This window comes from Xylocopa sonorina, chromosome 6 (genome assembly GCF_050948175.1).
Source record: "Xylocopa sonorina isolate GNS202 chromosome 6, iyXylSono1_principal, whole genome shotgun sequence".
Taxonomy (NCBI): domain Eukaryota; kingdom Metazoa; phylum Arthropoda; class Insecta; order Hymenoptera; family Apidae; genus Xylocopa; species Xylocopa sonorina.
In genome coordinates this window covers 13,030,353-13,056,294 of record NC_135198.1, presented here as the reverse complement: position 1 = coordinate 13,056,294, position 25,942 = coordinate 13,030,353, and the positions used below count along the sequence as shown (strand labels likewise).

At 53.7% G+C, this 25,942-nt stretch overlaps 1 protein-coding gene across 2 annotated transcripts in view; it reads right to left on the bottom strand.

Annotated features, from left to right (window-relative positions):
- The window catches only part of Lmpt (four and a half LIM domains protein limpet), a 62,431-nt gene extending 37,328 nt beyond the window's left edge, over nt 1–25,103 (bottom strand). Inside the window, exons 1-2 of one of the 2 annotated variants that reach the window (XM_076897100.1) lie at nt 24,990–25,103; nt 5,053–5,138 (exon numbers count right to left, since the gene is read on the bottom strand). In XM_076897100.1, coding sequence (XP_076753215.1) covers nt 5,053–5,138; nt 24,990–25,034 — 131 coding nt within the window. In that variant the 5' untranslated portion in view covers nt 25,035–25,103. Of the gene's footprint in view, nt 1–5,052; nt 5,139–7,492; nt 10,034–24,989 lie in introns of those variants that run through there. The other variant, XM_076897105.1, reaches the window with a different exon arrangement.
- Between the last annotated feature and the right edge of the window lie 839 nt (nt 25,104–25,942).

The following is a 25,942-nucleotide window of genomic DNA, read 5'->3' as shown; positions in this document are numbered from 1 at the left end:
CGAGGAAATCGAGCGGTTCTTCGTTGGAGTTTCGCAGAGGGAAATACCATACGTTCGCACACCAACGACGAACGCCTTCCGTCTGGTCCCTCTCGATAGATCCCCAGCATGGCGGTGGCCATTACAGAAGAGGCGCTGACGCGATCGAACGACGCGGCGAATTCGAAAGCTAGCCGCGCGATCTTGGATTCGGAAACGGATCTCCGGCTATCGATGACACGTTGCAAACGAAACGCGTTGATGAGAGGAGTTGCAAAAATAAACCGGACGGTATCGCTCTTCTTTTTTGGTCGATCGCTCGAACGGTCGACGATATCGTCGACGTTCGTTCGCGGAGAGCGCGATAAGAGGCTCGGAGGTGCTTAACCGTGAGCTTCTTTGAAAAGGCCAGGGTCGGTGTCGGCATTGGCCGGACCGAAAATAGGCTTTTATCGTGTTTTCGGAAGCGGGAACGGGCACGGGTGGTGGATGTCGGTTGTAAATCACAGTTTAGTGCGTTTAAAAACGCGATTGGTGGGCCCCGATTTAAAATAGACGCAGGAGCGCGCGAATGCGTTCGCCGTGGCGCTCGATAGGCCGTGTTGGATCGCAGCGCGGAGCGAAAAGAAACGGGCACCGGTGACTTTCTTCGTTTCGTCACTCGATATTCCGCCATGGAAATCGAGGAGCCGCGGTTACACCGATTCAAGACGACGGGGCAAACGTGACCACCGCGAACTCGACCGTTTCGTCGGACAATCACCTTGCTAAACGATCGTTTTTTCCCTCCAACGTTTCGACATTCCCCTTGCTCTCGTCGACCCGTCTGTCCTCGTGACACTTTTCGTTAAACCGCGGACTTTTATTCGTCCCTCTGGATCGTGAAGGAGAGGGAGAGAGAGAGAAAGACATAGATGACCATCGAGATTCGTGAGACGAATTAAACTGGTACACTGGACGAATTTGACATGGGAATCTTAATCGTTCGTGTTGTCCGCTCAAAATAACTAGACCTGCATACCTGACCGCTGTGTAGGCCAGCAAAATTCTCTCTCTCCCGGTGCCGGAATAATTCCAAATATTTCACAAAAATAGATACATTAAAACGACGATACTCGCGACACCGTGAATAGAACAAAGATCTGTCAACGACCCTAAAGTGACAAAGAGGGGAGTAACGTTACCCTATCGGTTTTTGAAATCCATTTCAAATCGACGATTAAATTCAGGCTCGTTGAAAAAGGGGGGAAGCGCAACGTTCAGCGATTCTTGACACGACGGTGATGACGAGCACCCATCGAGACACCGTCTGCTTTTCGTATAATCTCTTTCGCGACGCACATTCCTCTCGTACCCGTGGCTACGATCTCCAGTGAATCATAGATCAAGACGTACGTCGCGCATCTGTTTTCACAGGCGATAAAAACCGCTTTACGACAACATACGAGTTATCTCTCGTTACGAGGGGGTAGTGGAGTCTCCGGAGAAAGACGGACGCGCCTCGAGCGGTGGTATTTCTCCGAATAACAGAGTCCAACGAGGGACTCGCGGTCAATCGAAGCAACAGGTGCCCCGTTGGAATCGATCGGAGCCACTGCCCTCGTAAACTGGTCCACCGATCGAAATTAACGAACCCGTGGCTCGCTAACGATCGTTACCGTAATTTCGCGCGTTACCTACGCGCCGGTCGAGCAGTCGCGGAGGTAGGCATCGAAACCCATCCCCCGCGCTCGGGCGCAACACACCCCAGGCATCGGAGCAAGTATCCCCGTAACGAATCCAGCTACGCGGAGCGGAGCACACGGGGCTGGGCGATCACCACACTGTAGAACGAACACACGCACACTTCTCTCACCGTGGCTGGCCGCTCGCAGAAGTTCCGTGGAACGAACGAGCCGCGCAACAGGTATACGCACCGGTCCCGGACCTCGAGCAGCAGCTTCTAATCGTCCCACGCGCTCGCACTTGGTCGGATAACTTGCGTAATCGCGATGTCGCGTCACGGCGACAACCTCGCGGACGTTGTACGCGATCCGGGCAAGCCCCTCGGGCTCGCGCCGTGGAAGACGGACGACAGGTGCCAAGAGTGAACGCGATCGTCCCGGTCAAAAGGCGAAAACGAATTCTTGCCGGTGCTCAGCCGGGTCTACACTGGCGCATATCGTCGGAGCACGTGCACGCGCGGCGTGTTCGGCTTGCCAGGAAGAGGCGGGACGCGATGCAAACGAGCTAGCTAGCTCGCTCGCTCGCCAGTGACTCACGGGGCTTCTGGTGAGCGAGGACGCCAGTGCTGGGAGCCTGCGTGACTCGAGTTTCGAGCAATTGCTGTCCGATCGGAGCAGCCGAGCCACAGTGCTACCGGTTCTCCGATTCTACGCTACGATGCCTCGCACTGGCGAGGATATTTTCAACCAGATGAGTTCGCTTCCGATCGATCCGCGCCGCGTAATTCAATAGCCGTCGTTTCCATAATTAGGAACGGGAAACGCGGACTGTCAAAGGAAACGGATCGCTTCGCGGAAACCCGGAGCCAATTTGCTAAATTAATTCACGATCGCGTGGCTGTCGAGGCTGACGACGATCGTCGCTCGAACGAGTGCGATATAACGCGGAGTGCGAGGCATTCTCGACGCACTCCTTTCGCGTGATCGGTAAACGAAAACAGAGGCAACGACGGCGGAAAAAAGAATGTCGGCGAAAAGAACGATCGACGAGGGAAAAACCTTGATCTTTTAACGCGTTAACAGGATTTATCCGACGTGGCATTCGGATCTGCGTTGATCCAGTCAAGGTTCCAACTCGGCTCGAGGGCCTCGGCTACGCCTACCAGTCTAGACCGAATTGCGAACCGCCGCCGCTAATCGCGAGACCAGATTGCGTCGGATCGATGGTATGCAAGGTCCGACCTAGGTCTAACCTGGCGTTACGGCTTCAGCGAACCGATCTATCTGGTCGCGGGGCGCGATATCGTGATATCCAGGACGTGGCGTTTGGAAAATAGTCAAGTCCGCGAGTACGGCCATGTGTTGCCACCGCGGCATGGTTCTAACCGAGGCGCGAAACGCTCGTAAAATTACCGCAAGTCAGCGTAACTCAGTGGCCCGGCAGGCTGCGCCCAGCGTTTTATCGTCCACGAAATGCAGCCGCGAATCGAAACCGCGACGAATAATGGATTTTCCTAATTGAGGAAGCTTTCCGCTGGTTTCACCGCCGCCGTTTGCCAACTGATAAACCTATAAATACGAACACGTGCTAGCGGATCACGGGATGGAGGGCAAGAGAGAGAGAGAGAGAGACGGCTGTCCTCGGTAAAACCAGCCGCGCGCTAGATTTACTGGGGATCCTGGGCGCACTGCTATATAAACTATCGGGATCTTCTGTCGGCGGTCTTACGCATTCTACTTCTCGTTTTATCGCTCCTACAGTTTTACAGCCGGTGGATTCTAGCGGAAAGCGGGACGCGCGAACGAGCGCGTCTCTGTTCTTTCGTAAACTACGGAACGGCGTCGATGCCGCGCCTCGAGCTCGACAATTAATAAATCAGAGGACATGCAACAAGTAAAGGCTAGGTGGATAGCTTTACGAAGGTCCCCGATCGATAAGTCACACCTTTGTCCGCCTATCTTTATAGTCCATTCAGAAACGACGAAAGGGCATTCGATGAGAGGACACACGTACACGAAGTACACGACTTCCGTGAAAATCGAATTAATTTTATTCTTCCCCTATTTTATCCGTCGGAAAAAATACCAACTGGATGGAAATCAAGATAAACGCGAACGCGTTGTTCGCACGCGTTTCGAGACGTCCGTCAACGATACCAATCGGCGGGGGTAATTATCCGAATTCTGCCAGACCGATGACGAACGCGCTCGTCCGCACGTGTCAACGATTTATTTTCGAAACGAGCCGAGCGAGCCCATTATCAGCTTCTAAACGATTGCAGGCGCGTTTCCGGCCAACGTTCGACCTTGTTTTTCCAAGCTAACGAACTCGATTCGTAGCGGCGAGTCGTGGCGACTGGAAGGAAAATGAAAAAAGATCGTCAGCCATGCCACTCGACGATTCGAAGGAACGACGAATGATCGTTTTCTCGAATGTTGCTCCGAAACTTCCGTCGAGACGCGTTATTCATCGCGATCGCTGCAGGCGCGGACGAGATTAAATCGGAAAGCCTGGATATAGATCGACAGGCGGACAATATACGCGCGAGCCAAGGTAGGTAGGTAGGCTTTCGAACCGTTTTAGATCGGTTCGGGCGTTTTCGAGCCGCTGTAGGTGGTGCAACCGTGAATCCATCTCGGTGGCTATAAATGCAGCAAGCCGCGACGTCGCGTCCCCGCGCCTTTCTCCTCGTGGAGAACGCGATGCTGGAAGGAGGGTCCCTTCCGCGCCCCCTCCCGTCGCCAATTAATTCGTTATTACCGCATTGCTGCCCCGTAAGTCACGGAGGGTAATTACTAACCGGTAATTTCACCGCTGCTCAGTTACGCTTCGAATAACGAACGCGCGGTGGAAACCTTTCAGCGGTCTCCTCGATCGATCGACCGATTCTTCGCTTCCACCCCCTCCCCCAATGCTACCACCTTTCGCGGTAACTACCCGCGCAGACGAAACTGGAATTCGTCGCGTTGGCGAGCGAACTTTTTCGCCACGCTCGATCGAGCTGACGAGAGCTTTCTCTCGCGGTCGATAAACGAAGAGAGAAAGGGAATTACGCGCTCCACGTCCTTCGAGCTAATGGAACTTGATAATTGTTCGGACAAGCAACCCGATACCCCCGATTAGAGGAGCCCGCGGATCGATAGAATGCATTAGACGATATGTACGGCTAATTGAGAGGCGATAGGATTCATCGATCACTCGAGCGGATCGCGGACGAGCGTCAACAGACGCGAGAAAATCGAACACTTTGACACTGAACTGTGTCACCGTTACGAATACGCTACCAGATACGTCGACCCGTTTAAACGGTAGTCCAAGTATACGGAAGCTCGTTTCCGGTATTTTTTCTTATCTTCATCTTCGCGCGAGTGGAACGAAGTCGCTCAGGGTGGACACGATGACACTCACCTCCACGTATGCGGCGAAAATCCTGTGCAAGTGTCTCCGCATTGCAGACAGGGTTGGCCCTCCTCGACGTCCGTGATTTGGACACCCTGCGAGCAAACAAAAATACGTTCTTAGTCATCCGTTCTACGACGCGCGACGTTCTAACGTAGAATTATAAATGTAGATGCAGTAACAACGTCCGTTAAAAACGATCGTCCCCAGGATCAGCTGGCGTTAATTGCAAAACGGTGAAAGGTTCGGATCATCTTGGCGCAAATGTCAGTCGCCTGGGGAGGCATCGTTCGACGAATCCTCGATTCGGTCTCCGAGATCGTAGCTCCGATCTAATCGTGACTAATGAAAAAATATGAAAGAAACAGAGGATCGTCGGGGAACCGAGTGCGTCATCGTTCGGCGCGCTCGTGACGCGGTGGTAATTACGCACGCGAAGCGGGACAAGGTCGAAGCCGCGAGAGCGCGGCTGGTCGTAATTGGGAAAAAAAGTTTTGAAAATTCAGCGCGAGATCGAAGGAGGGTTCGCGGTTATCGAGCGCTTACCAGTCGAGCGCTCCCACGTTCTCCGGTTACGAGGAGGAGCCGTTTCGTGACATTTGGAAAGCGCCGTGGCGTCGCTGTTCGAAAGGTGTCGTCGCGAGCGTTTACGAAGCGAAGATCGAAGAGGCTCGCGGCGCGTTGGATGCGTCCAAGAGCCTTCCGGCCCGGCGTATATGGTAGCACCGCCCACGTGGAACAGGTCGCGGCATCGACATCGCCAAATATCGAGTAGACAAGCGAACGCGCCACGGGAAATATGTTGGCCGATGCGTGTCTCTAGCTCTCTATATATAGCGATCCTGAATAATGATCCCCGAGGGAGACCGCGCGCCGTTTAAAAAATAACATATTTTTCGTCCTGACTCACGAGTGAAAGGACCGCGATTACTCGTTTTCTTTTTCTCCGTGGCGGCCGCTCTACCAGCTGGAAATCACCTGGAGTACGCGCGTGTCTGCCTTCGCAACGTACCATCTGCGCGCTCGTCCTTAATTCCTCGCCGCTTCGCGCTCGCTATTTCGACCGCTGCTCGATCGAGGGCTCGGATCTCGTACCGCTGAATCATACGCGAGACACGGTGAACGTTTCTAGCGCGGTTAAAACCCAGCTTTGTCCGCGAGTGGTCCCCGGTGCGCCGCGATTACAACGGTTTTCGATCGTTAACGACGATGATTGACGGTCGTCGATTATCCCGTTGACAAAGGCCCCGCGGTTTTTTTTCTTTCCACTTCTCATCGCGACAACAGCCGGATAAAGATGTGATCCGTACGAGCTGCGTGCGTGTGCGCACGGGTACGTGTCCTACACGCCGCGCGACCATTCCATTTGTGGGCGGTTCGCTGACATTTCCATGACGCGTTGGCCAATAGACGGTGGAATTACGTAAGGACATTGAAAACTTGCGTTAAACCGACTCGGATGACGGACCGTTAACCCCTTCGACCGGCCGAGCGGGTAATTTGCTCGCGCGTGAAAAAAAAAGAGAGACCAGAGGCGGTCGCGATTTTTGCTCCGGCCAATTTCGCCTGGCGACCGTGTCGAGCGACTCCCAGCTTGAGAAAGTTCGCGTCCGAGGACTGGAGCAAATAGCCAAGAAGCGAGCGTATTAATTAAAGGATTAGCGGAGCGGCGACAGTCGAACCGACGTCGGTACAGTTCTCGTTCGCTTTCACTCGGGCCGATTTTTCCTGTCCCGCGGCGGATTACGTCTTCGAGTACCGTGGCGAACGGTCCGGGCCTCCGAACGTTACGTTGGGAGTTTGTACCGGCAAGAAGAGCGGCAGTTGCGCGAAGAAACGTGTCGCATTGGGATTGGATTGGAATCAAAAAGTTTCACTGGTCAACTAGAAATTTAATCAGAACTTTCTACATTTACTTGCTCTCATATATGCGGCTGATGAATTCCATAAAGATAAGTCGGCACAGTTACTCTCATAATTACTTTCACTTATTTCATACATGTTCGTTAAATTGCACGGCGAACGCGCGGACGCGCGCCAGAGTAGTGTGTATAAATACAATAAAGACGTGTACAGGCAAGAAGCTGTAAGCTGGAAGAAAATATAGCGCGTAGCTATCGACGTGAACGAAATCGCGATACAAAAGCGTGGCAGGAGCGAACCGCAACTAACGACCGATCAGCGGCGAGCAAATCGCGTGAAACGCGCCAAGAAAACGTTCGCACCTTGCAACGAGCCACCAACACACTCGGCACGTACTTGTTCCGTCCAATTGTAACGGCGTATCGCCTAGTGAAAATCAGAAAAACAAAATTCCTCTCCCTCTGCCTCTCACGAAACCGTTAGAACGATCAAACTCTCATCTTCTCCATCGATTTATGAATATCGCTTCCCGCTTCTGAACCATAAAGGACCGATCGAATGCAATTGACTCATGAAAATGCCATACCCCTTCGCGGTAATTCCAGACTCTTCTCGAAGGTGTAGGAACGCCTCTTCCTGGTGCAAAGCCGTCTCCGCGCGATCCTCCTCTCTGCCGATGATCGTCCTCCTCGTCCTCGTCGCTCTCCTCTTCGTCCTCCGGCTCGTAACGCCGCCGTCGTCCCGCGTGCACGTCCTGCACCGGACGACGACGACGTCGCCTCTCGACAGCCGTCTCCGGACTCGATCGAATCCTGATGATCGTCGCTCCGTTTCGATCGCGTACGTGATCCCCGCTGCCGTAATTGTACGGTTCCGGCTTCGCGCAGCTCTGTTTCGCGTCCTCGATCTCGTTCCCGAATCCCTCGTTCGAGTGTTTCCTGCCACCGTACTCCACCATTCCCATTTCCGGCGAGGGATCGCGCTCGATCTCCGAACGGCCCTCCGGATTCGTGCGGTATCTGGTGTTCTCGCGCAGGTATTTCACGGCGAAAATCCGGTTATTCTCGTGCCAGGACTTCGAGTCGAATTCCTCGCGATCCTTCGGTTCCTCTCGACACTCCGGTTCCTCCCGTTTCGGCGGTGTCAACGGTCTGGAATGTCTGCCCGCTCTTTTATCTTCAACCTCGTAACTCTTGCTCCTGGGCGACCCTCGCCTTTTCGATAACGAGTCTCGCTCCTTGAACGTGCCTTTCCTCTCCGAATCGTAATCCTGATCGTTCGTAGGGGGACTACCGCGACCCTCGTCCTCCTGGCATTGAACCGAGACGCTGGCAAATTCGACGTATCTGCTGTTAGGGGAACGCCTCCTCCTCGGTTCGTCGAAGCCTCGGAAGGACACCTTACTCGGCCCGTTATCCTGCACGTTGTACCCGGACTTCTGTTCCGCGTCATCCTCGTGATCCTTGTACGATATCCCGCCGAACTCCACGATCTTCTCCTTGAAGGAATTCTTGCGTCCTACGTCACAGGTGTGATCTTTGAAGCTGACCCTGCCGACGTCTGACTCCTGATCCTTGTACGAATGGATTCTGGTCGAATCGGCGTCGTGTTCTTTGAAGGTGATTCTACTGACTCCATCGGTATGCCCTTTCAGCGAACGCTTCCTTTCCTCCTCGTCGTTTCGATTCCGCGACGAAATTCGCCCGTAATCCGAACTCTGCTCTTTCGAGGGATTCTTTCTCCCCGCGTAGCCTTGGTCCTTGAACGAACTTTTCCTCGAGACGTGTTCCGGGTCGCTCCCGAAATACTTCTTGTCGACCTCCTGGCTGTGGAACGAATTCTTTCGGTACAGATCGTTTTCCTGATCCTTGAAGGACGTTTTCCTGCCCAAACTAGACTCTCTGTCTCTCGAGTGGCTCTTTTTCGCATCACCACCGGTCTTGAAGGAACTCTTTCGCGTCACTTGTCGATCGTGCTGCTTAAACGACTCCTTCCTACCCAAGTCCGCGTTCGAATCTTTCAACGACACTCGTCTAGGCTCCGGATCCCTTCTCGGTTCCACGAGAGCTCGCTCGTATCGCTGAAGACGCACGTCGAAATCCTCCGGATTGCCGTCGTAAACGTAACTTCGCCTTTTAGGGCTATCCTTCCGCCAAGTTGCGTCGTCCTCCACCTCTCTGTGCCGCCTGTGACTCTTCTCCTCGCCGTACGACGCGATCTTTTTATCCGTGTACGCGTCATTGAATTTTTCCGCTCTCCGATCCGTGGATCGACTCCTCGCGCTCTCCTCCTGTCCAAATCTCTCGAGTTCTCGCGGCTTAGGTCTGCCAGACCTCCGCTCGTCCTCTCGATCCTCCTTCTGCATCCTTTCTCTGTCGCGATCGTTAACGTCGATACGATCGATACCGCGACCCCCATTTTTCGATCTGTACTCCTCTCTCTCGGGACAGAGCGAGTTGCACTCCTGTCTAGACTTTAATTTCTCCTCCTCTCGTGACTTGAACCTCTCGATCATCGCCCTGATCCCTCGATCCGGCGATTTTTCCTCGACGTTCAAATTCTCGATGTCCCTCAGCAGCTGCTCCCTCTCGTCGCGATTTTGACTCTCCTCCTTGCTCTCGTTCTTCGTCCGCGGCAACCTCGATCTATGCGATCCAGTTTGTTCCCGATCGATCGAGCCCGTCCTCCCGCGATCGTCTCGCGACAACGCCTCCTCGTGATCCTCGTAACGATCCTGCCTGGCAGGCTCGTTCGTCGCCCGGCCGTTCGTTAATCGAGGGTCCTCTGCGAATCGGTCCGTCTGCTTCTTCGATCTGTAACCCTCCTCCTGGACGATGTCCTTGATATCCCAGGCGCCAAAGTGCTGCTTGCTCTTTTTGTACAACAAGTCCGGGTCCTCGTTCGCGTGCCCCGTGCAGTTGCGACCGTTATTGCTCGGCTCGTCGTTCCGTTGCCTCGTCATACCGAAATGGTACCGATTCGAGCCGTTCTTGTACGACGCGAACGCAGGACGGTCCTCCTGCTCGTCGTGGAAATGCTCCCTGGGGTACGACGACGGGGTGACCGTCTTCGAGCCGTCCTTGATCGTCTGCGAGCCACGAAGACGCGACATATTCGCAGCACCGTGTATCCACTAGAACTGATCCCCCGTTCGCGTCGCGCGCAGAAAACTTTTACAATGTTCCGTTACGGTTCTCCGCGAATCCAGTTTGCCGCGCGTATTATTCCCGTCCGATGACTTAATCGGGTTCGGTTCGGTCGGTATCACGAATATGTATATATATGGTTCACCAGCTTCGCGAGGAGAAATCACATATCGGCTCGATCGCGTATCGACGAGGTACGCGCGGTCCAGTCGCGACTAGCATCGGTTCAGCGACGAGTGTGACATCAGCAGCCGGTCAAGGAACTCGCCGGCGGTGGCTCCGATCGTACCACCGCGAAAACGACGAAAACGAATGATATACACGCGGCACACGGACTCTCCTCTCGGTGTCTTCTCATTGATCCGACGATAACGCCGTATCCGCGGATCGACGAATCAGGATCGTGACTGAGAGAGGACACGGGGCTCTTCTCGGTCGCCTCGGCCACCTCCGGTAACCGCAGCCAGGAGTATCTCCCTTTGGATCCCTTTCGGTGGCTCCTTTTCGCGAGACGAAGCCGGCTTCGGGCGAACGAGCGGAGCAGACGACCCTGAAAGTCGTCTGTGGACTTTCACGAACGCGAGCACTTTGCCGGTCGGAGTCACCACGAGAGTGTGCACTGGAGGAGAGCGTGTTCCTCCTCCTCCTCCACCTCTCTCTCTCTCTCTCGCTCTCTTTCTCTCCCCCTCCCAATACCCGTCCCTGTCCACCACCATCTCCTCTGTCCACTTCCCCACTTGCCGCCCTCTCGCATCCTCTCCTTTTGCACCGCCGCCTTCTGATCCGTCGTGTCCCTCCGTCCTGCGGTCCTCCCCGAGGTGAGGTGGAACCACTCGATTCTCCCGTTAATCCTGCTCCTCCTCCTCCTCCTCCTCCACCGTTGCCGCCGCCGTCGTCTCATCTACCGCGAGACGACCACGTGAGCTCGACCTCGCTCGAGTTCACCGGGATTCTGGGCCTCGCGAACGCGAGGATCGCCGAGGACGCTTCCTGCCTGCTTTTCCGGATCGCTCGCTCGAATTTCCAAGCATCGAGGACGCGTGGTCGTTCCACGGGACTCGCTACGATCGGAAGCGGCGAATTACAAGCGAAACGATTACGGTCACTGTACAATGTACGCGAGCTACTATTATCCTGCGTCGAACGCACCAAGTGCAACCGACTCTCTTGTCCTATTCACGGAGCCGGTCTAATTACAGTCATTCTCCGTCGGGAACGATCGATGCTCCTAATCGGATCGTTTTCCATACCACACCGTCTCGTCCTGTGGACGGTTCGCGGAAAGATGGCTCGAAAGCTGCGTTCAGCTTGCCGCGGATGCGTAATGGCTCGAACGACGAGAAGAAATAGGCGCCGTCGTTGCGTCTCATGCACGCGCGTAGAGGCGTTAAAAAGAAAAGCGAGAAGATAAAGCTTCGAATACCCCCGGGGGAACGTGTCCTCGAGGCGACTCGTAAAACGAGTTGTGTATACCTAGACTTGACTCATCAAGTCCCCAGAAAAATGAGCTGGACGATCAAGCGGTCGGAATAAGAGGAAAACCAAGGAGAAGAGTACAAGGATCCCAGTCAGAGCCTTCTTCGGAGATGTTTGCAACGCACTTTTGTCACCTGGCCAGAGGCCCAGAGGGGCGAACCAGCCCGGATGATTCACTCTGCGGGACCGCTGCGAGAGAATAAAAAAAAAAGAAAAGAGAAGAAGGAAAGAATAAGGAGCCCAGGCATTTTTTCCTTGTCCAGCCTATTGGTCGACCGCTCGAGAGCAAACAAACGTCGATTCGCGTCGCGAAGAAGCCTGCTCGGTTGCGCGATGAAATCGTCCGTGCGCGTCTAATAAGTTCTCGAACGCGAGATCCCACGGGCGTGGATCATCCCCGCCAGGGATTTCTCTCGCGAGACGCGTTCGCTGGTCGCGACGCGGCGTGCTGCTCCCTCGAGCGAGAAATCTGTCGATCGTCGGTTAATGGGACAGGATTAATTCCGCTTTTGAGTGCGGTAAAACGCGCGTCGCTGGGTGGTAAGGCCACGGAGGGGTGAAATATCGTCAGTTATTTATCACTGGGTCCGGATTTATTGCGCGTAGGTGGCGGTACGATTGCGAATTGACGCGGACAGATAATTTTCGAGCGGCCCCACGGCGGAAGAGCTTTCGGCTTATCTCGTTAAATCGCGTACCGGTTCCACTAAGTGGGCTTTCACTGTTACGCCCCGGCTGGCGAACAATCGCCCGTGGCTCGCGTATCGCGTTCCTCTCGTTTAGGATACGACTTACGAGAACGACACGCCGTGATATCTTGATCGATCTTGCTGAACGGATCGGCGCGCGCTCGAGTGCCGCTCGATCGCCGGGGAACGGACGGTTTTCCGGTCGTTACGAAATATGAGAATAGAAACCAGCTTCGATTTTACTTGGCGACGTCCGTGCGATCCGAGAACCAGCTGAACGATTCTACCTCGAGACACTTCGAAGCCATTGTCGAGCGGACGAGCAGGTGGTCGAACAGAAGGCTGCGCCCCGCTTCCTGCCGGAAGCGAGGACGCAACACGAGCCACGGTTTCTATGATTTCAGCCGCAAGCTGCGAGGCTGACCATCCCTACGGGCATAGAAAACCGATTCCAAGTAACCGACGCGCTGTTTCAGCGGGGTCTCAGCGTCGTAAACGCTGAGCAATCTCTCCTCGCAGATTCCTCGAGGAACGTCTGGCCACGGGATCGATAGAGGAGCTAAACGCATTCCGGTTCGCGAGGATCAGTCGAGGTAAAAATGCGCGCGGCGTTAAAAGGCCGGGCAAGAGGAGAAAGAGAGGCGGTTATGTAGGCTAAAGGCTGTGCGCGCGCGATCGATTTCACGAACGATCTGTCCGCGCGCATAAACGAGGAATCAAGGCCGTTGCTTTTATGCATCTTCTTCGATGGCCGACGGAAACGAGCGTATACCCACGCCTCCCCTCTCGCTTCCACCTACACGCGTGATCCTTTGAAAAACTCGGTCGGAGATCGACAATTAAATATCCTTGGCTCGACCAGGAGACCGTTCAGGATCGCGCTGCGTTTAGAAATGATTTCGTGCGAGTGGAAACGTCGGGACGAGGAGTTTTCGTGGAACTAGCCGTGGTACGGGCCTGCGTGTGGGCCGCGACAAGGTCCTGTCACAACGCCCCCGCCTGCTTCGCACGCAGACAGGTTTAACCGCTGGGTGAACGGGGCCTTAAGCGCGCGTAACGCCCGTTTTTTCCCGAAATGGCGAGACCGAGGGTAACCGTCGGATCGACGGTTTGCTCCTCGATTATCCGTGTCACGGAGAATCCCGTGGAACACGCGAAACGAGACTCGTCTTCGCGAATTTCCACGCGTTACGGTTTACATTCGTCGACCCAGTCGACGATCCTTCGTCGATCCTCCGTTCGATGGAAAATGGTAAGCGACGCACGGGTGGTTTCGTTTGCAACGCGACGCACGCGGTGCCCACACGCATCGCGGATTCAAGGGCGGTGCATGGCGAACGCGTCGGTTCCTTTAAGGCGTCGTTCGCACGTTTCCCCGTTCGATTAATGAATGCGCTGGAATACCCCGCACTCCTGTTCAGCGATTTGCGTAAACGCGACCGTTCCTTTATCCTACGCCAATTTTATCCGGCGATCGACTAGCCTAGACCTCGTTGCACGATGAAACGGAACCTCGATTCGGACTCCATGGCGAACCATAACGCGGCGGGAACACGCGCGCAGTTTGAAAGCAACGCGCGTCACAAGTATGCGGATTTATGCGGACTCTTTCATTTCACGATTCGTATACTGGAACCTTGGGCAAAAGCGATCGAACGAGGGGAAACGGATGTACATTAATTGGATTTGACCGCCAGTACCGTTAAACGTTTAGCGGTGCGTGTCACAATTGTTCAGCGTCGGATCGTAACACCCTGGTGACTCACTCTGGTCTCCACCACCGTGCGCGTTCCATTGGAGAACGCTGGAGACCGTTGCGCGCACGTGTTTCCATCCAAAGCTTCGAGATCCGGAATTCTCGAGGCGGAGTTCGATCAAAATTGTCACGACGAAACGCTGGTACTGTAAATCTTTACCCAAACGGGACAGTGATTGATAAATATGTTCCCAGAACGACTAGGCGGATCGTCTAGAATGCAGTCGTTCGGTCTACGTGCTTTTTGCCCGTGGTGCCGTTACTCGTTCGCGTTGCGAAAAGCTTGACGGCGTTACGACGCGACGGTACGCCGGAGTTTGCCAGTTTTCTGTCACGGACAGTGTACACGGTTTGAGAAAATGTTTACAGTGGTTGATGGAACGAGGCGGCGGACACAGTTTCACGTTTCGAGCTGATTCGCGCCGCGCGCCTCTAAATCGATCGATCCTCTCGGCTTAATCCAACGGCGACATCGTCCGGTGATTGCGCGACCGTTCCAATGAACATCGACCGTATCTGAGGTCGGTGTTGCAGGGACCTGCAGAGCTCGAGGCTTGGGAATCGATTCGAGTTTCGATTCTCTCGAGTTACTTTTCGAATTTGAAACAGCAGCTTTTTCTTTCCGCGATCATCGCTGCTCTGACACGATTTTTAATAGCGCAACGTGATGAAAGGAGAGAAAAATTGATTCAGGATTTAACGGAGCGGGAAAGTCGACATCTTATATAGGCTATGCGTTAGAATTGCTTCTTGGAGAGGCTACTCGAAGCGAGTCGAAACGGTACGAATTATCGAAATTCGATAAACGACCTTAATCCAGCATAATGTGCGGCACGATTGAAATTACGGGTAACGCACGTTGCCCGGTATCGGATGGAAAGACGGCGAGCGCGCAAGGTTACCGCTTTCGAGAAGTTACGGAACAAATACGGGAAACGAACGTCAAAGCTGGTAGAGCCGACGCCTATTTTCAGCCGTTTCTGATAAACTATTTTCCGTTCGTACCGCAGGCAGCCGCGAGGCAGGCCGCGGCGACGGCTTTCCATCGTCCATATGTCACCGCCGAGCTACGTTTCACCGATCGCGACGCGCACAAAAAACACAATAGGCTGCTTTGTTGCGCCGTTGCGGTTGCAATTGCATCGCCTCTACCGAACAGACATCTCTACGAGAACCGCGGGAAGATAATCCTAGCTGAGCCGATGCTCGATGCCCTTTCCCTCTACGAAGCTTTACCTATCCCGAGGGAAACATCTCCCGCGATCGTCCCAGATTCCGAAATAGTTCGCGTCTCTCGATCAGAATTTCGCGATCATCAACCAGCGACACGTCGAGCAATGCCGCTACGCGATGTGACGCTCGCGGAAGTGACGTCATTTGGTCGCACGATTTAAGGCAGATATATATAATTCGTGTCTGGTCACGACGAGCTTTATTTCGCGCGTGCGCGCGCGCGCGTGGCATGCGTAATTCGTCGCTGCGATCCGATCATATCCCGATCGAAAGTGAAGTTAACGCGCGATTCTCGGGTGTACTCGGTTAAAGTCCAGCGAAACTGGCTGAAAGCGATACGGGGATCGTGGAACAGAGTCGCTTATCGATGCTGAGCGATAAGAATAGCAATTTTTTTTTTCTACGGGAACGGACGTTTATCAACGCGAGCCGAAAGGCGAGGAGAAAGAAGCGAATGGCGGTTTGCCAACTGCACCGTAACAGCATCTTTCTTCGATCGGTTTTTACGGCCGTCCTTTTAATCCGCGCGCGCCTCTTACGCCGTTACTCTTTCCCGGTTCGCCTCGAAATATCAGAGCCGATGGATTAAACCGGCAGTCGACACAGTTCCTTTACGTCATCCCTAGGCTCGTTCCAGCGGGAGAGCTTTCCCTTTCTCGCGTGGCGGCTTTCAGCGCGGCCGATCGGCCGTGATTCATCGCGAATCGTTAGCACGAGCCCCGCCGCGAGATTTGTTAACAAAGCGACTCGAAACTATTTCAATTAGCATTTCTTTCTTACATTATTCATAAAACCAGCCGCGCACCGTCTACCCACCAGCGACGACCACCGACGGATACGTCGAGGACGTGCACACCGACGGCTCGTCGATGCCAGGACGCTCTCAACGTTACTATTAGAAAACGCGCGAATTAATGAGAAATTGGTGAACAATACCGATAGTTGTCACCTCCTCGGAGTGATGTCTACGTGTAGGAACTTAACAATAGCGTATTAAAATTAAATACACGATTTATAGACGAGGTTAATTGAATTAAATGTGTTTTGTCCGAGACGTTGGCTAGGCGATGAATTGCAACGTCTCCATAATTATAATAGCAACCGGGGATCCTAATTCAACGTTCGAATACGTTCGAACTTCACCGTGCGCGTATCGTTTATCGTAGTTTTATACAGAAATGCTGATTACAGTCGATTCCTTATCGATAGGAATTTCTGGAAACCAACGGAGCCACGAGCAATCCTCGGGATCGGGGTTCCATTTGAACCGTTGGACACGTTCGATCGGACGGTGGCAATTTCATGGCTGTTTCCGTTCGCATTTTTCCCTCGACCAGTTACCCAAGGATCGTCGATTCTTTGACCGTAGCGGAGAAATTGCGTGGTCGAATGGATCGCGAACGAGGAGGGAACGGGAAACCGAGAGAGGACCTATGGCCCTCCGACACTGACATTCCCCAACGATTGTGTCACGCGTGTTTATAGGCTCTCGATGCATTTTCGTCGAACGCTCGGCTCGCTCTCCTACTCTCTCGGGTCACTATCACCTGTGCCCGCTCTCACGTGTCCGACACGCTATTCCAGATACCTCCGCCACCGTCGTTTTTCCTTCTTTCCACCTTTTACCCCGGCCGGAAACCGGAGCAAGCATCGGGCTCGAAGAATGCCGCGCGCGTGGGACCGTTCGGAGCGGATTTTAATTGGGCTTATTCGACGCGAGAAAGCCGTTCGCTCCGCGAGCCGCTTCCGCGTTTCCGTCCTCTCGGATATCGCCGCCGTTCAACCGTTCAGATTCATTCCCTTCGATCGGGCGCGTCGCGTCGCTCAACTTTTACTCGACCAGCAGTGTCCACGATCGGAATGCCGTGCAGCTTGCTCGCTATATTTAGACACGCGAGTTTTAATCGAGACCGCGACAACGCTATCGAAACGAGCATCGCGAAACAACGCCCGCCGCGAGTCCTCCGCGAGACGGATTCGTCGATCGTCGAATATCGCTCGAACTGGAGGAATTTCATCGGCGTAGTTCCAAGCGCGAGTCGTAGTCGAGGCGCACATTCAGCGGTTAGGCACGCGACCAGAAAAGAGAATGGAAAAGAGCTGTTTGTCCGTGCAATTTGGTAATCCGAACGAATTTTCATTAGGTAACACACCGTGACTAATGGATCGCCGTCACTCGGTTGCGTGAATTACCGCGATTAATCAAACGACTTAGGGGCTGCTCGGCCAGCCGTAGCTGTTTCGCGAGTCTATGCAGAACACGAGCGATTCGTGGACACCGAATCGCGAGGAAAAATTGCCGCGAAATACCTGCCAGGACGCTGTCCCTCGCTCGCAGATCTACCGCGACGTTGAACGAGTTACTTGAGTAAAAGAGAGCGGGCCGCTGGTAATTCATAAATTATACAATGGCGTACTAACATCGTTGACCGGAGGGCAATTAACCTTTATTAAATAAAACGATACGACCCTGACCAGGAACCGCGGAACCACGGTCAATCCCATGCGCTTGGCCGTAACGTAATCTAATAAGCCGGCTCCCTCGCCGATTAACGAGCCGTTGCCGAATTTCGCGTCCAGATTCCTACGAGACGTGCGAGGACTCGATGAACTCTGAACGCGACGGGACCGTGTGAAAAATCTGGCTAATCGAATCGGATGGAAAATTGCTCTCGACGAATAGAACAATGAACGCGTGGGTCGATCTTATCGACTTGTCGCGCCTCGACAGAAAGAATGCGTTATTGAAAAGCGCTACGCGAACCGACGATCCTGGACGTAAAAAGAAAGAAAAGAACAGCCGCGATGCAAGGAGTAAAGAGATACCCGGGGCGAACATTAGCCGCGTCCGTTTCTGTCGCGAAAGACCGCGGCGTTCTTAGAATCGGCTGGTGTACAATTTTCATGCCGTCGTGGAAACATTATTCGAACGATAGGAATGGCACGCGAGACGATTACCAGATGAAAAAGGCCTCTGTTCTTTTTTTTTTTTTCGCCAGGCGGGGCGTTTTCTTTTCAGGCTCCCACGTCCCCGGTCCACATTCGCCACGGTCGCAAAGGACAATCCGCAGACTCGTTCCTCCTCGAGCCCGATGCAGCCGGTCGATGATCACCAAAAAGGGAAACCTAGTGGTCGGATGTAAATCAGGCCGAATGGCCGTTAGCTATGGGCACGTGCTCCAATCTGCTCGCGAAACACGCCGCGCCTCGACCAGATCTCGAGACGTATTGTTCCGCGCGTTACACCGTCGACCCCGATTTCTCTATTATCGGTGTCCCGGCTAAATATCGCGGCGTCGAAGGACGAACGTCGGCGCGTTTGGATAGTCGTCCGCGGGCGCACTCGAATTCACCGCGTCCTCGATCCGTAGGAAACCGTACGGGAATATCCCGCGATCGAACGTTGCGCAATCGCGTAAATTAGCCGTTACGTTTGCCCAAAACGGCCAGCGAAATGGTTAGCCAGACGTAAGCGTATGCCTACGCGTACCCGTGCGTCCTGTCGCCGCATCGGTTCCACCTTCGAGACGATCGCTGCCGAGTCTCCTAGGAACGAATTGCACTTGCAGTGCCTCGCGCCTCGATCATCGAGCTCGTACGGCTTCTCAGATTTTATTCGAGCAGCGGGGAAAAAACGAACGGCGACGTTTGTTGCCGGAAACGAGCCGGGGATCTACCAGGCAGAAGTATAATTTAATGAAATCGAGGCGACCTTGCGCGGCAATCAAGATTCGAGTGGTTCAACGCACGACGAGGATATCGAGGGGAAACGTGTTGTATTTTCGCCGTCGTTGGCGTACGATCGATATATCCAGCAGCCTCGGTCGAACGCTACCAATTTCCCAGAGAAGCATCATCCCCAACGAAAATCCTTCGAGCAAACGCAACGATTGCCCACCGCTCCTCTATCTCCCGCCCCTACGCTTGTTTTTCCAAAGAGGATCCCTTCGTCGAAGGAAATTAACTTCTCGTCCGCTGAATTTTTTCCTTCTTTCCTCGCGTCGAGCTATACGTCGCTTTATCGCGACCCTGCTGTGGAAACCTGCTTCGAATCTTACGTAATTCCACCTTACGAAAACCCACTACCGGCAATCGTTAATTGCCGCGGTCGAAGAGATAAAAATGTAGACGACGGGCAAGTGCTGTGTGTTGTGAATCGAATTTCAAGGACGCGCAATTATCGCAACCGGCTCTTTCGCGGTTACGTCGAGCAGTCGAACTGTCCCGCAGGACTTCCTACGCGAGGCAAAGCAGCCAGGCTAACCTTTCGCGATCGAACCGCGGAGGGGGATGAAAAAGATCGAAGGGTGCAGCCTAGATAAGATCCGAAAGGGCGTGGTTGATAACATTCTCCACGCGTCCACCGCGAACGATGCGTTCACCTTTTCACGGTTGACACTCTATCTCGAAACGTTCGATCCAATTAATCGCGGCGGAAACCTGATATCTATTGGAAAACGTTTAGGCCTGCCTATAGAGAAGTGCATCGCGGCGGACCGACGATAGGCGCGCCCATCGACTTCAATTTTCTTTCGCTCGGCGGCGATTTTCTTAATTGCAACCTCTTCTCCGTCGAACGGCGGGTTTCGAGCGGCAGTTTCCTTGCGTTTTCGCGATCGTTAGCGAAAACGCGATGCCCCGTCGCGTTTCGATTCCCTTCGAATCACGGCTGGAGAACGGGATGCCGAGGATCGCTGGCAAAAAAGCTACCGTGTATCGAAAAGGGGACTAAAGAATACAAAAATTAGAAGCGATATAATAGCACCGTGCAACTACTCGTTGGACCATGAAATTATAAATGAATCGGACAATCGCCAGTCATCGAATTCCGCTCGGATTCCCACGAGCGAACAGGAAAAGGTTCGCACGCGTTTACTCCTACATGCCAGAATTAGAGTACGATAATTACCATCGGTTAAAAGCGACTCGGCTCGTCGATTAAATGATGGAACTTGGTTGTCGTGCGACGCGTATCTCGCCATTAAGGCGGAAGAATAGAAAAATGGGAAAGAAAGCTCGTTATCGGCGATCGGATCCAATAACGATCACGAGATAGGCCCGCTAGATCACGTACAATTTACACGATTACCAAGTGTTTACCTTCGACGTGGCAATTAACCGGGCGAGAAATAAATATTCCCGAAGCGTGAGCGAATAAACGGGCTAATCGCGATCGCTACCTGCTAGCCAACCGGGCGCATACTCCCGACGCGAATGAATTGGCCAGCCACTCCTGAAGCACGATCATCCATCTTGTTCGCCTCTAAACACGTCTCGAGGGATCGCCCGTGTCCTGTTTGTAGAGCCACTAAGCTTACCTTAGCGGAGGGACCTATAGCCAATGTTGACCACGTTACATTATAATTCCTCTCGGAACATTAGCTAAGCATCCCACGGGGGTCACGCGACTCCCGTGGGAGCTCAACTGCTGGCAGACACGCGAGCGTTGCCCTGAAAATGGCCACCAGTTTCCGCGGGCGTCGTCGATGTCTCCGCGAGAGTTACATTTCCAGGCCGACGTCGAGCCACCGGCCACCGATTTCCTTTCGTTTATCCCGGCTATTTAATCGCGACGGAGCAACGCCAGCCACGGCGTCGTCGTTTAAGGGAAATTAACAAGCGAAGCTGTTCAAATTGCCGCGATGCGACGCTCGTTTTACTCGAGATAAAAAGGTCGACCCTGGCTATTGGAAGACAGAGGAGCCGAGGTTGGATACTTTATTACCGGCAATTACTACGGTTCGCCACGGTCGCTCGTCAGTCACCGTTTAATTGAAATCTGTTCGATGTAACGGGGGTACACGTGTAACCCGGCAACGGAACTCGTGGACGCCGATACCGCGTCTTCCGTTCGAACCGGTGCGCGCCTCTAATAAGTCACCGATTTCTCCTCGTCGATAGGAGAGACGGGAACGGGTTGGAAAGTTTACGTGTTACACTAATTATAGCGAGCAGCGAAACAATAAACAACGTTCCACGTATGAATCACTTCCTGCACCTATCTCGTGGCATTATCGTTGGTCGCTCGCGTCGCGATTGCGGCTCGAAAATATGAAGACGTAGAGAGAGAGAGAGAGCGAGAGAGAGAGGGGGAAAGCGGGGGAGAGCGTTTAAGGGAAAAACGGAGGGAACGGTGACCGCGAGCAATTACGCGCGACACTCGCGTTTACTGATAATTGATATCGAATGGCTGACTGGCAGATTCCAGTCGTCGCGAAATAATTGAGGCTGTTCTTTGAAAGGCAATCGGATCACGTGCCCTCTGCATCGTTCGCTCGCTAAAGCGTAACCATGTTCGTCCGATCGAGAACGACCCGTGAGATCTTTGCCTCGGAATCTTTCGAAACCGCGACGGATTTACGTCCGATCGGAATCCGGCTCCGAAAATGGCAGCCAGCGCGCGTAGACAGATCTACGCGCGCGCGGGGCCCTCGTTTCATTAGCCGTGCCGTTTGTTCGCGAGCAGAAGTTTGAAGGTCTCGTTCGAACGCCTCGGAGTAGTCCGTCCCTTTGTATTCCGCTTCCATTCGGTACGCTTCGATTCTAGATAGCTCAGGAAATAGTCTAGACAATTGGTCGCGTGGACGAACGCGCGCTCGTAGGTGTGCGAAACGAAGAAACAATCGCGCGTCGACGGGAGGGTATTTATCCTACTTTCGCTGATGCACGCGCTCGCGCGCGCCGGAAGTGACGATCCGCGGTTCGTGACCGGCCGATTTCTTTTCGTGACGATACGTCCGCGGTTGACGCGGATTGAGATATCGTCGGCGCGAGGATGATGCAAGTTCGAAAAGGGGCAACCGAGATTGAGAAACGGAGCGGCGTGTTTTAATATACCTTCCTTCCTCGCGGTGGTTTCCTAACGCGGCCGACGTATCGTCTACCGGGTATAATCGCGCCGGTTTACGACTTGCTCCGGCGAATGATAATAATTGACCTAATTGCGGCAAATGAGCCGTTCGCTTAAATACGCCGTGTAAACCGCGGATTCGAGGCTGCCGTTTCGCGAAACGAGATTAAACAGCGGCCAGTACCGACAGGCGAGAGACCTTTGATCGATCGCGCGTTCACTCGCGCGGGTAACACCCGCTCGTCCTGACCGGCGATTCTCGATTTCGGTCTGCCTGGCCACGGTCGCGGCTACGTGAAAGTTCCCAGGGGTAACGCGACTCTCTGAAGAAAAAAAAAAAAAGGAAGAACCGCGAGCTGGGAAAAGGAAAAAGAGTCCCGTTTGCTTTCACTCGGAGGACTGGCCGCGGAACACGAGCATAGGAGGGACTGGTTGGTCGCATCTGGACAAAGGCGAGACCTTGCGCTCTAATCATCGATGGCTGCGCTCTAATCGTAACGGGCCTCGCTTCCTTCGAGAGCTCTCGACGGAATTCGAAGAGCCCACGGATAATATTGGCTTTAACTTTTAGTGGAGTCCGCGAAGTCGCGCGTGACCGTCTTCGCGAAGATTTAACCAGTGAGTCAACAGCGCCGCGTACTTTTTCAGTGATTACTGTCCGAGCAGATAAACGTTGCTTACGCAACGTGGACACGTTCGCGAGGGCACTCGCTCGCTGGTTCGAGCGATGCTCTATCGTCGCCGCGTACAATAAATCCATCGGTTTTCACCCGGGCCAACCAGTTCCGATCGGGCGTCCTCTCGAAAGGCGGTTGTTATTCGGCTGGATCGAGGACGGGCAAAAAGCGCGAGAAATCGCGAGGCGATCGCGTTACGAGATTGCACGGCATTCGTCAACGCTATTTATATCGGTTACACCGAGTTCCTCTCTAGGGATAATGTTATCGCCCGACCGGGCTGCGTAAACAGCAATTCGGAGAGACCTCTCTTACCAAGCGAGAAAAGATGAGAACCGCGCGCGGAACGGTGCATCATTGAAGCGATCCTTCCTACCTCGAGAAAGAACGGAAACGTAATGGACGATCCTTCGAAACGTAACAGAAGGCGGCAAGAAAATAGGAAGATTTTTTTCTAAGCGCGTACGCGAAGGCAGCAGGGCGAGGCTCGAAGGGTTGAAATCGACGCTAGCGTGTCGAGCCGGCTCGATGGAGTCGCGTTGCCGTCGTACCCCGGGTACAGGTATCGCGTTACCTCGGTGCACCGGCCTCGGCGTTAAGACACCTAATTGCACGTTATGTTCGACGCGCACGTACGCACACCACCGAGCCCCTTACCGAATGGTAATGCTCTCTCGGCGGTGGCCACCTTGGCAGACAGGAAAGTGGGTGAACCCGGCTCGTATTTGTGGCGAGGAGACCAACCTATACGCGTTTCCCTTCTACCACCTAGACCTCTCTTTATACTTGTTTCCCTCTTTTTCCGGACCGCGATCGTGCACTCAGCGTCGAGGATCTCTCCGCTCGAACGGCTAACGGAACCGATTGCAAGGGGTGTTCGAGCAAATGTAACTTTTGAAGAGGGAAAGAGAGAGAATCCAGTTGGACTAATTACACGTGCATTGGAACGGTTCGAATTTTTAGCTTCGATCGCGACGGAACTGGAGATGCGATCTTGCTCGCAAATCGAAATGTTAGAAGCGACCTAGCGCGAGGGAAACAGCGGAAGAATTCACGTTGCATCGCACGCGATTTCTCGCGGTTCCCTGGAAGCGCGCGTTGCGTTTCCTGCCGCGGCTATCGTCGGCCGATTTCAACCGGGACTACTCGAAACTATCCCAGCGTGTGTGCATGCACGTATCCAACGCGTACGGTGTAGATATCGCATTCGCCAGCGACTATTCCGTGAGGAAGAGTGACACGCGAGGTTACACGGTATAAATCTAGGCGCGATCGATGTCCTCTTGGTAACCATTGCCGAGGACGTTCCGTTTTCTCGAATACGGAACCAGAAATCTGATATTTCCGCCGTGGAAATTCGGTACGGGCGCGCGAAGGTGCAGCTGGCGGTAATAAAATCGAAAACGATTCGATGCGATTTAATCGATACTAATGTTTATCGAGGGGGAGAAAAAACGTTCTCCAAGGACGAGCCGCATTGCGGAAATAAGGAGGAAATACATTTGGTCCTCGATTGCCTGTACCGACCCGATAAGACTTTCTTATTACACGTAATGTTAGCAGTTTTATACAACCGGAAGCTCAGTTCTATTCCCAGTGGTACCACGGATCGCTTCTTTCCATCTACTCGTTTACATCGCTTCGAATGGATCGCACGACGCAAGCAGGCTAGCGCACGCGACGGAATAGCGCGAGTAATAAAGGGTTATCGTGAAAAAAATAATAGAACGTCGACGGGAGGACATGGGTAAGCAGGACGAGGTACCTAGACAACGATAGAGACGATCGCTGGCTCTATGAGAAGTAACGACCCCGTTCAAGGGCGTCGTATGTATGTACTGGGTTACACGGGCCAAGGTCGGCCCGATTACGTGTACACATGTCAAATGATGCTTTTAAGTGACCTTCGGTAACTCGGTTTGCTTCACCCACTGGCGATAACCGGCTCGTAAATCGAGGAGGCGCAGATCCCGTGGCGATTCTTCTCTCTCTGCGCTTCATCTTTTTTCGAAAGTGCATCGACATCGCCGCGCAGCGTTTGCGTTCGTCTCGCGACGACCGCGAGGAAACGTAGAAAACGAGCGGCAGGACGCCGTAACGTAAACCAGCGCAACGTTATTCAGATTAATTCGCAACAATGCACAGTTATCGAGGCACCGTCGTACAACATTTAATAGGCATTTGCATAAGTCCGCCGCGCGGTGTTTGAGAGAATGGTAATTCGCGGACGCTCGATTGAATAAATTGCAAGCTCACCTTGGCGTCGAAGGCGTCGCTGGGCATCCGCTGCACGCCGTTCATCTTCTTGCTCGAGACAGTCGCTTATTTCGGTCCCAGCCAGTTCCTTGCTCCAACGATGATCTTCGCCAATGGCCCGCGGTATCCTGGAACTCTCGAAACCGCGCTCGAATCCACGGACGCGAGCACACGCGCGATGGGACGCGCGAACGCCAGTCAGATATTCGAACACGGAGGAACTAGGAGTCGCCCCGACGCGTCCCCGTCCGCGCGCACGCGACAACTGAAAGACATTTGCCTGTTTTTCGATCACACGAGCTCGTACGCGCACCGTTTTTCCTTCGCACCTTCAAAACCAACGAGGACAACGAACGACGACGCGAGTTTACGAACCGATTCAAAGATCGATCGTGCCGATACTGCGACGCACGAAGGAGGACACTATTTACGAAACACGAGGCGAGCCGCGAGACTTTGAGAATAACAGGTTATTTACAATCTTATCGCGCAAACATTTAAACGCGATTGCATCGGAACGACCGCGCGGAATGCGTCACGCGAACGACGAAAAGGTTAACAATGACGGATCGCTCTATTCGCCGATGCTACGATTTTTCGACCATACGAACGGCTTCGAGGATCCCGTGCGAACTGATCATCGATTCGCGCGAATAAACACACACACACACACATACACACACAGCCGCACACGGGACGCCAACGTTTGTCGCGCCGTGGGGAAGGACGCTTCGCGGTCTGCGATAAGAGATTTGAAACTCGTCGACTCGAGCACCGTAGCTCGCGCCTGCGCCACGATATTTCGCTCGTCGCGTACCCCGTAAACACGTGGTATCCTTCGGAGTCCCGCTAACCCCCACCACTAATCTAGCGGCCTGCAGAAAAGTTTCGAATATTTACGAAGGACATAAAAGGTAGCCGACCCGTCGGATCCATCGACACCGAGGTGAATC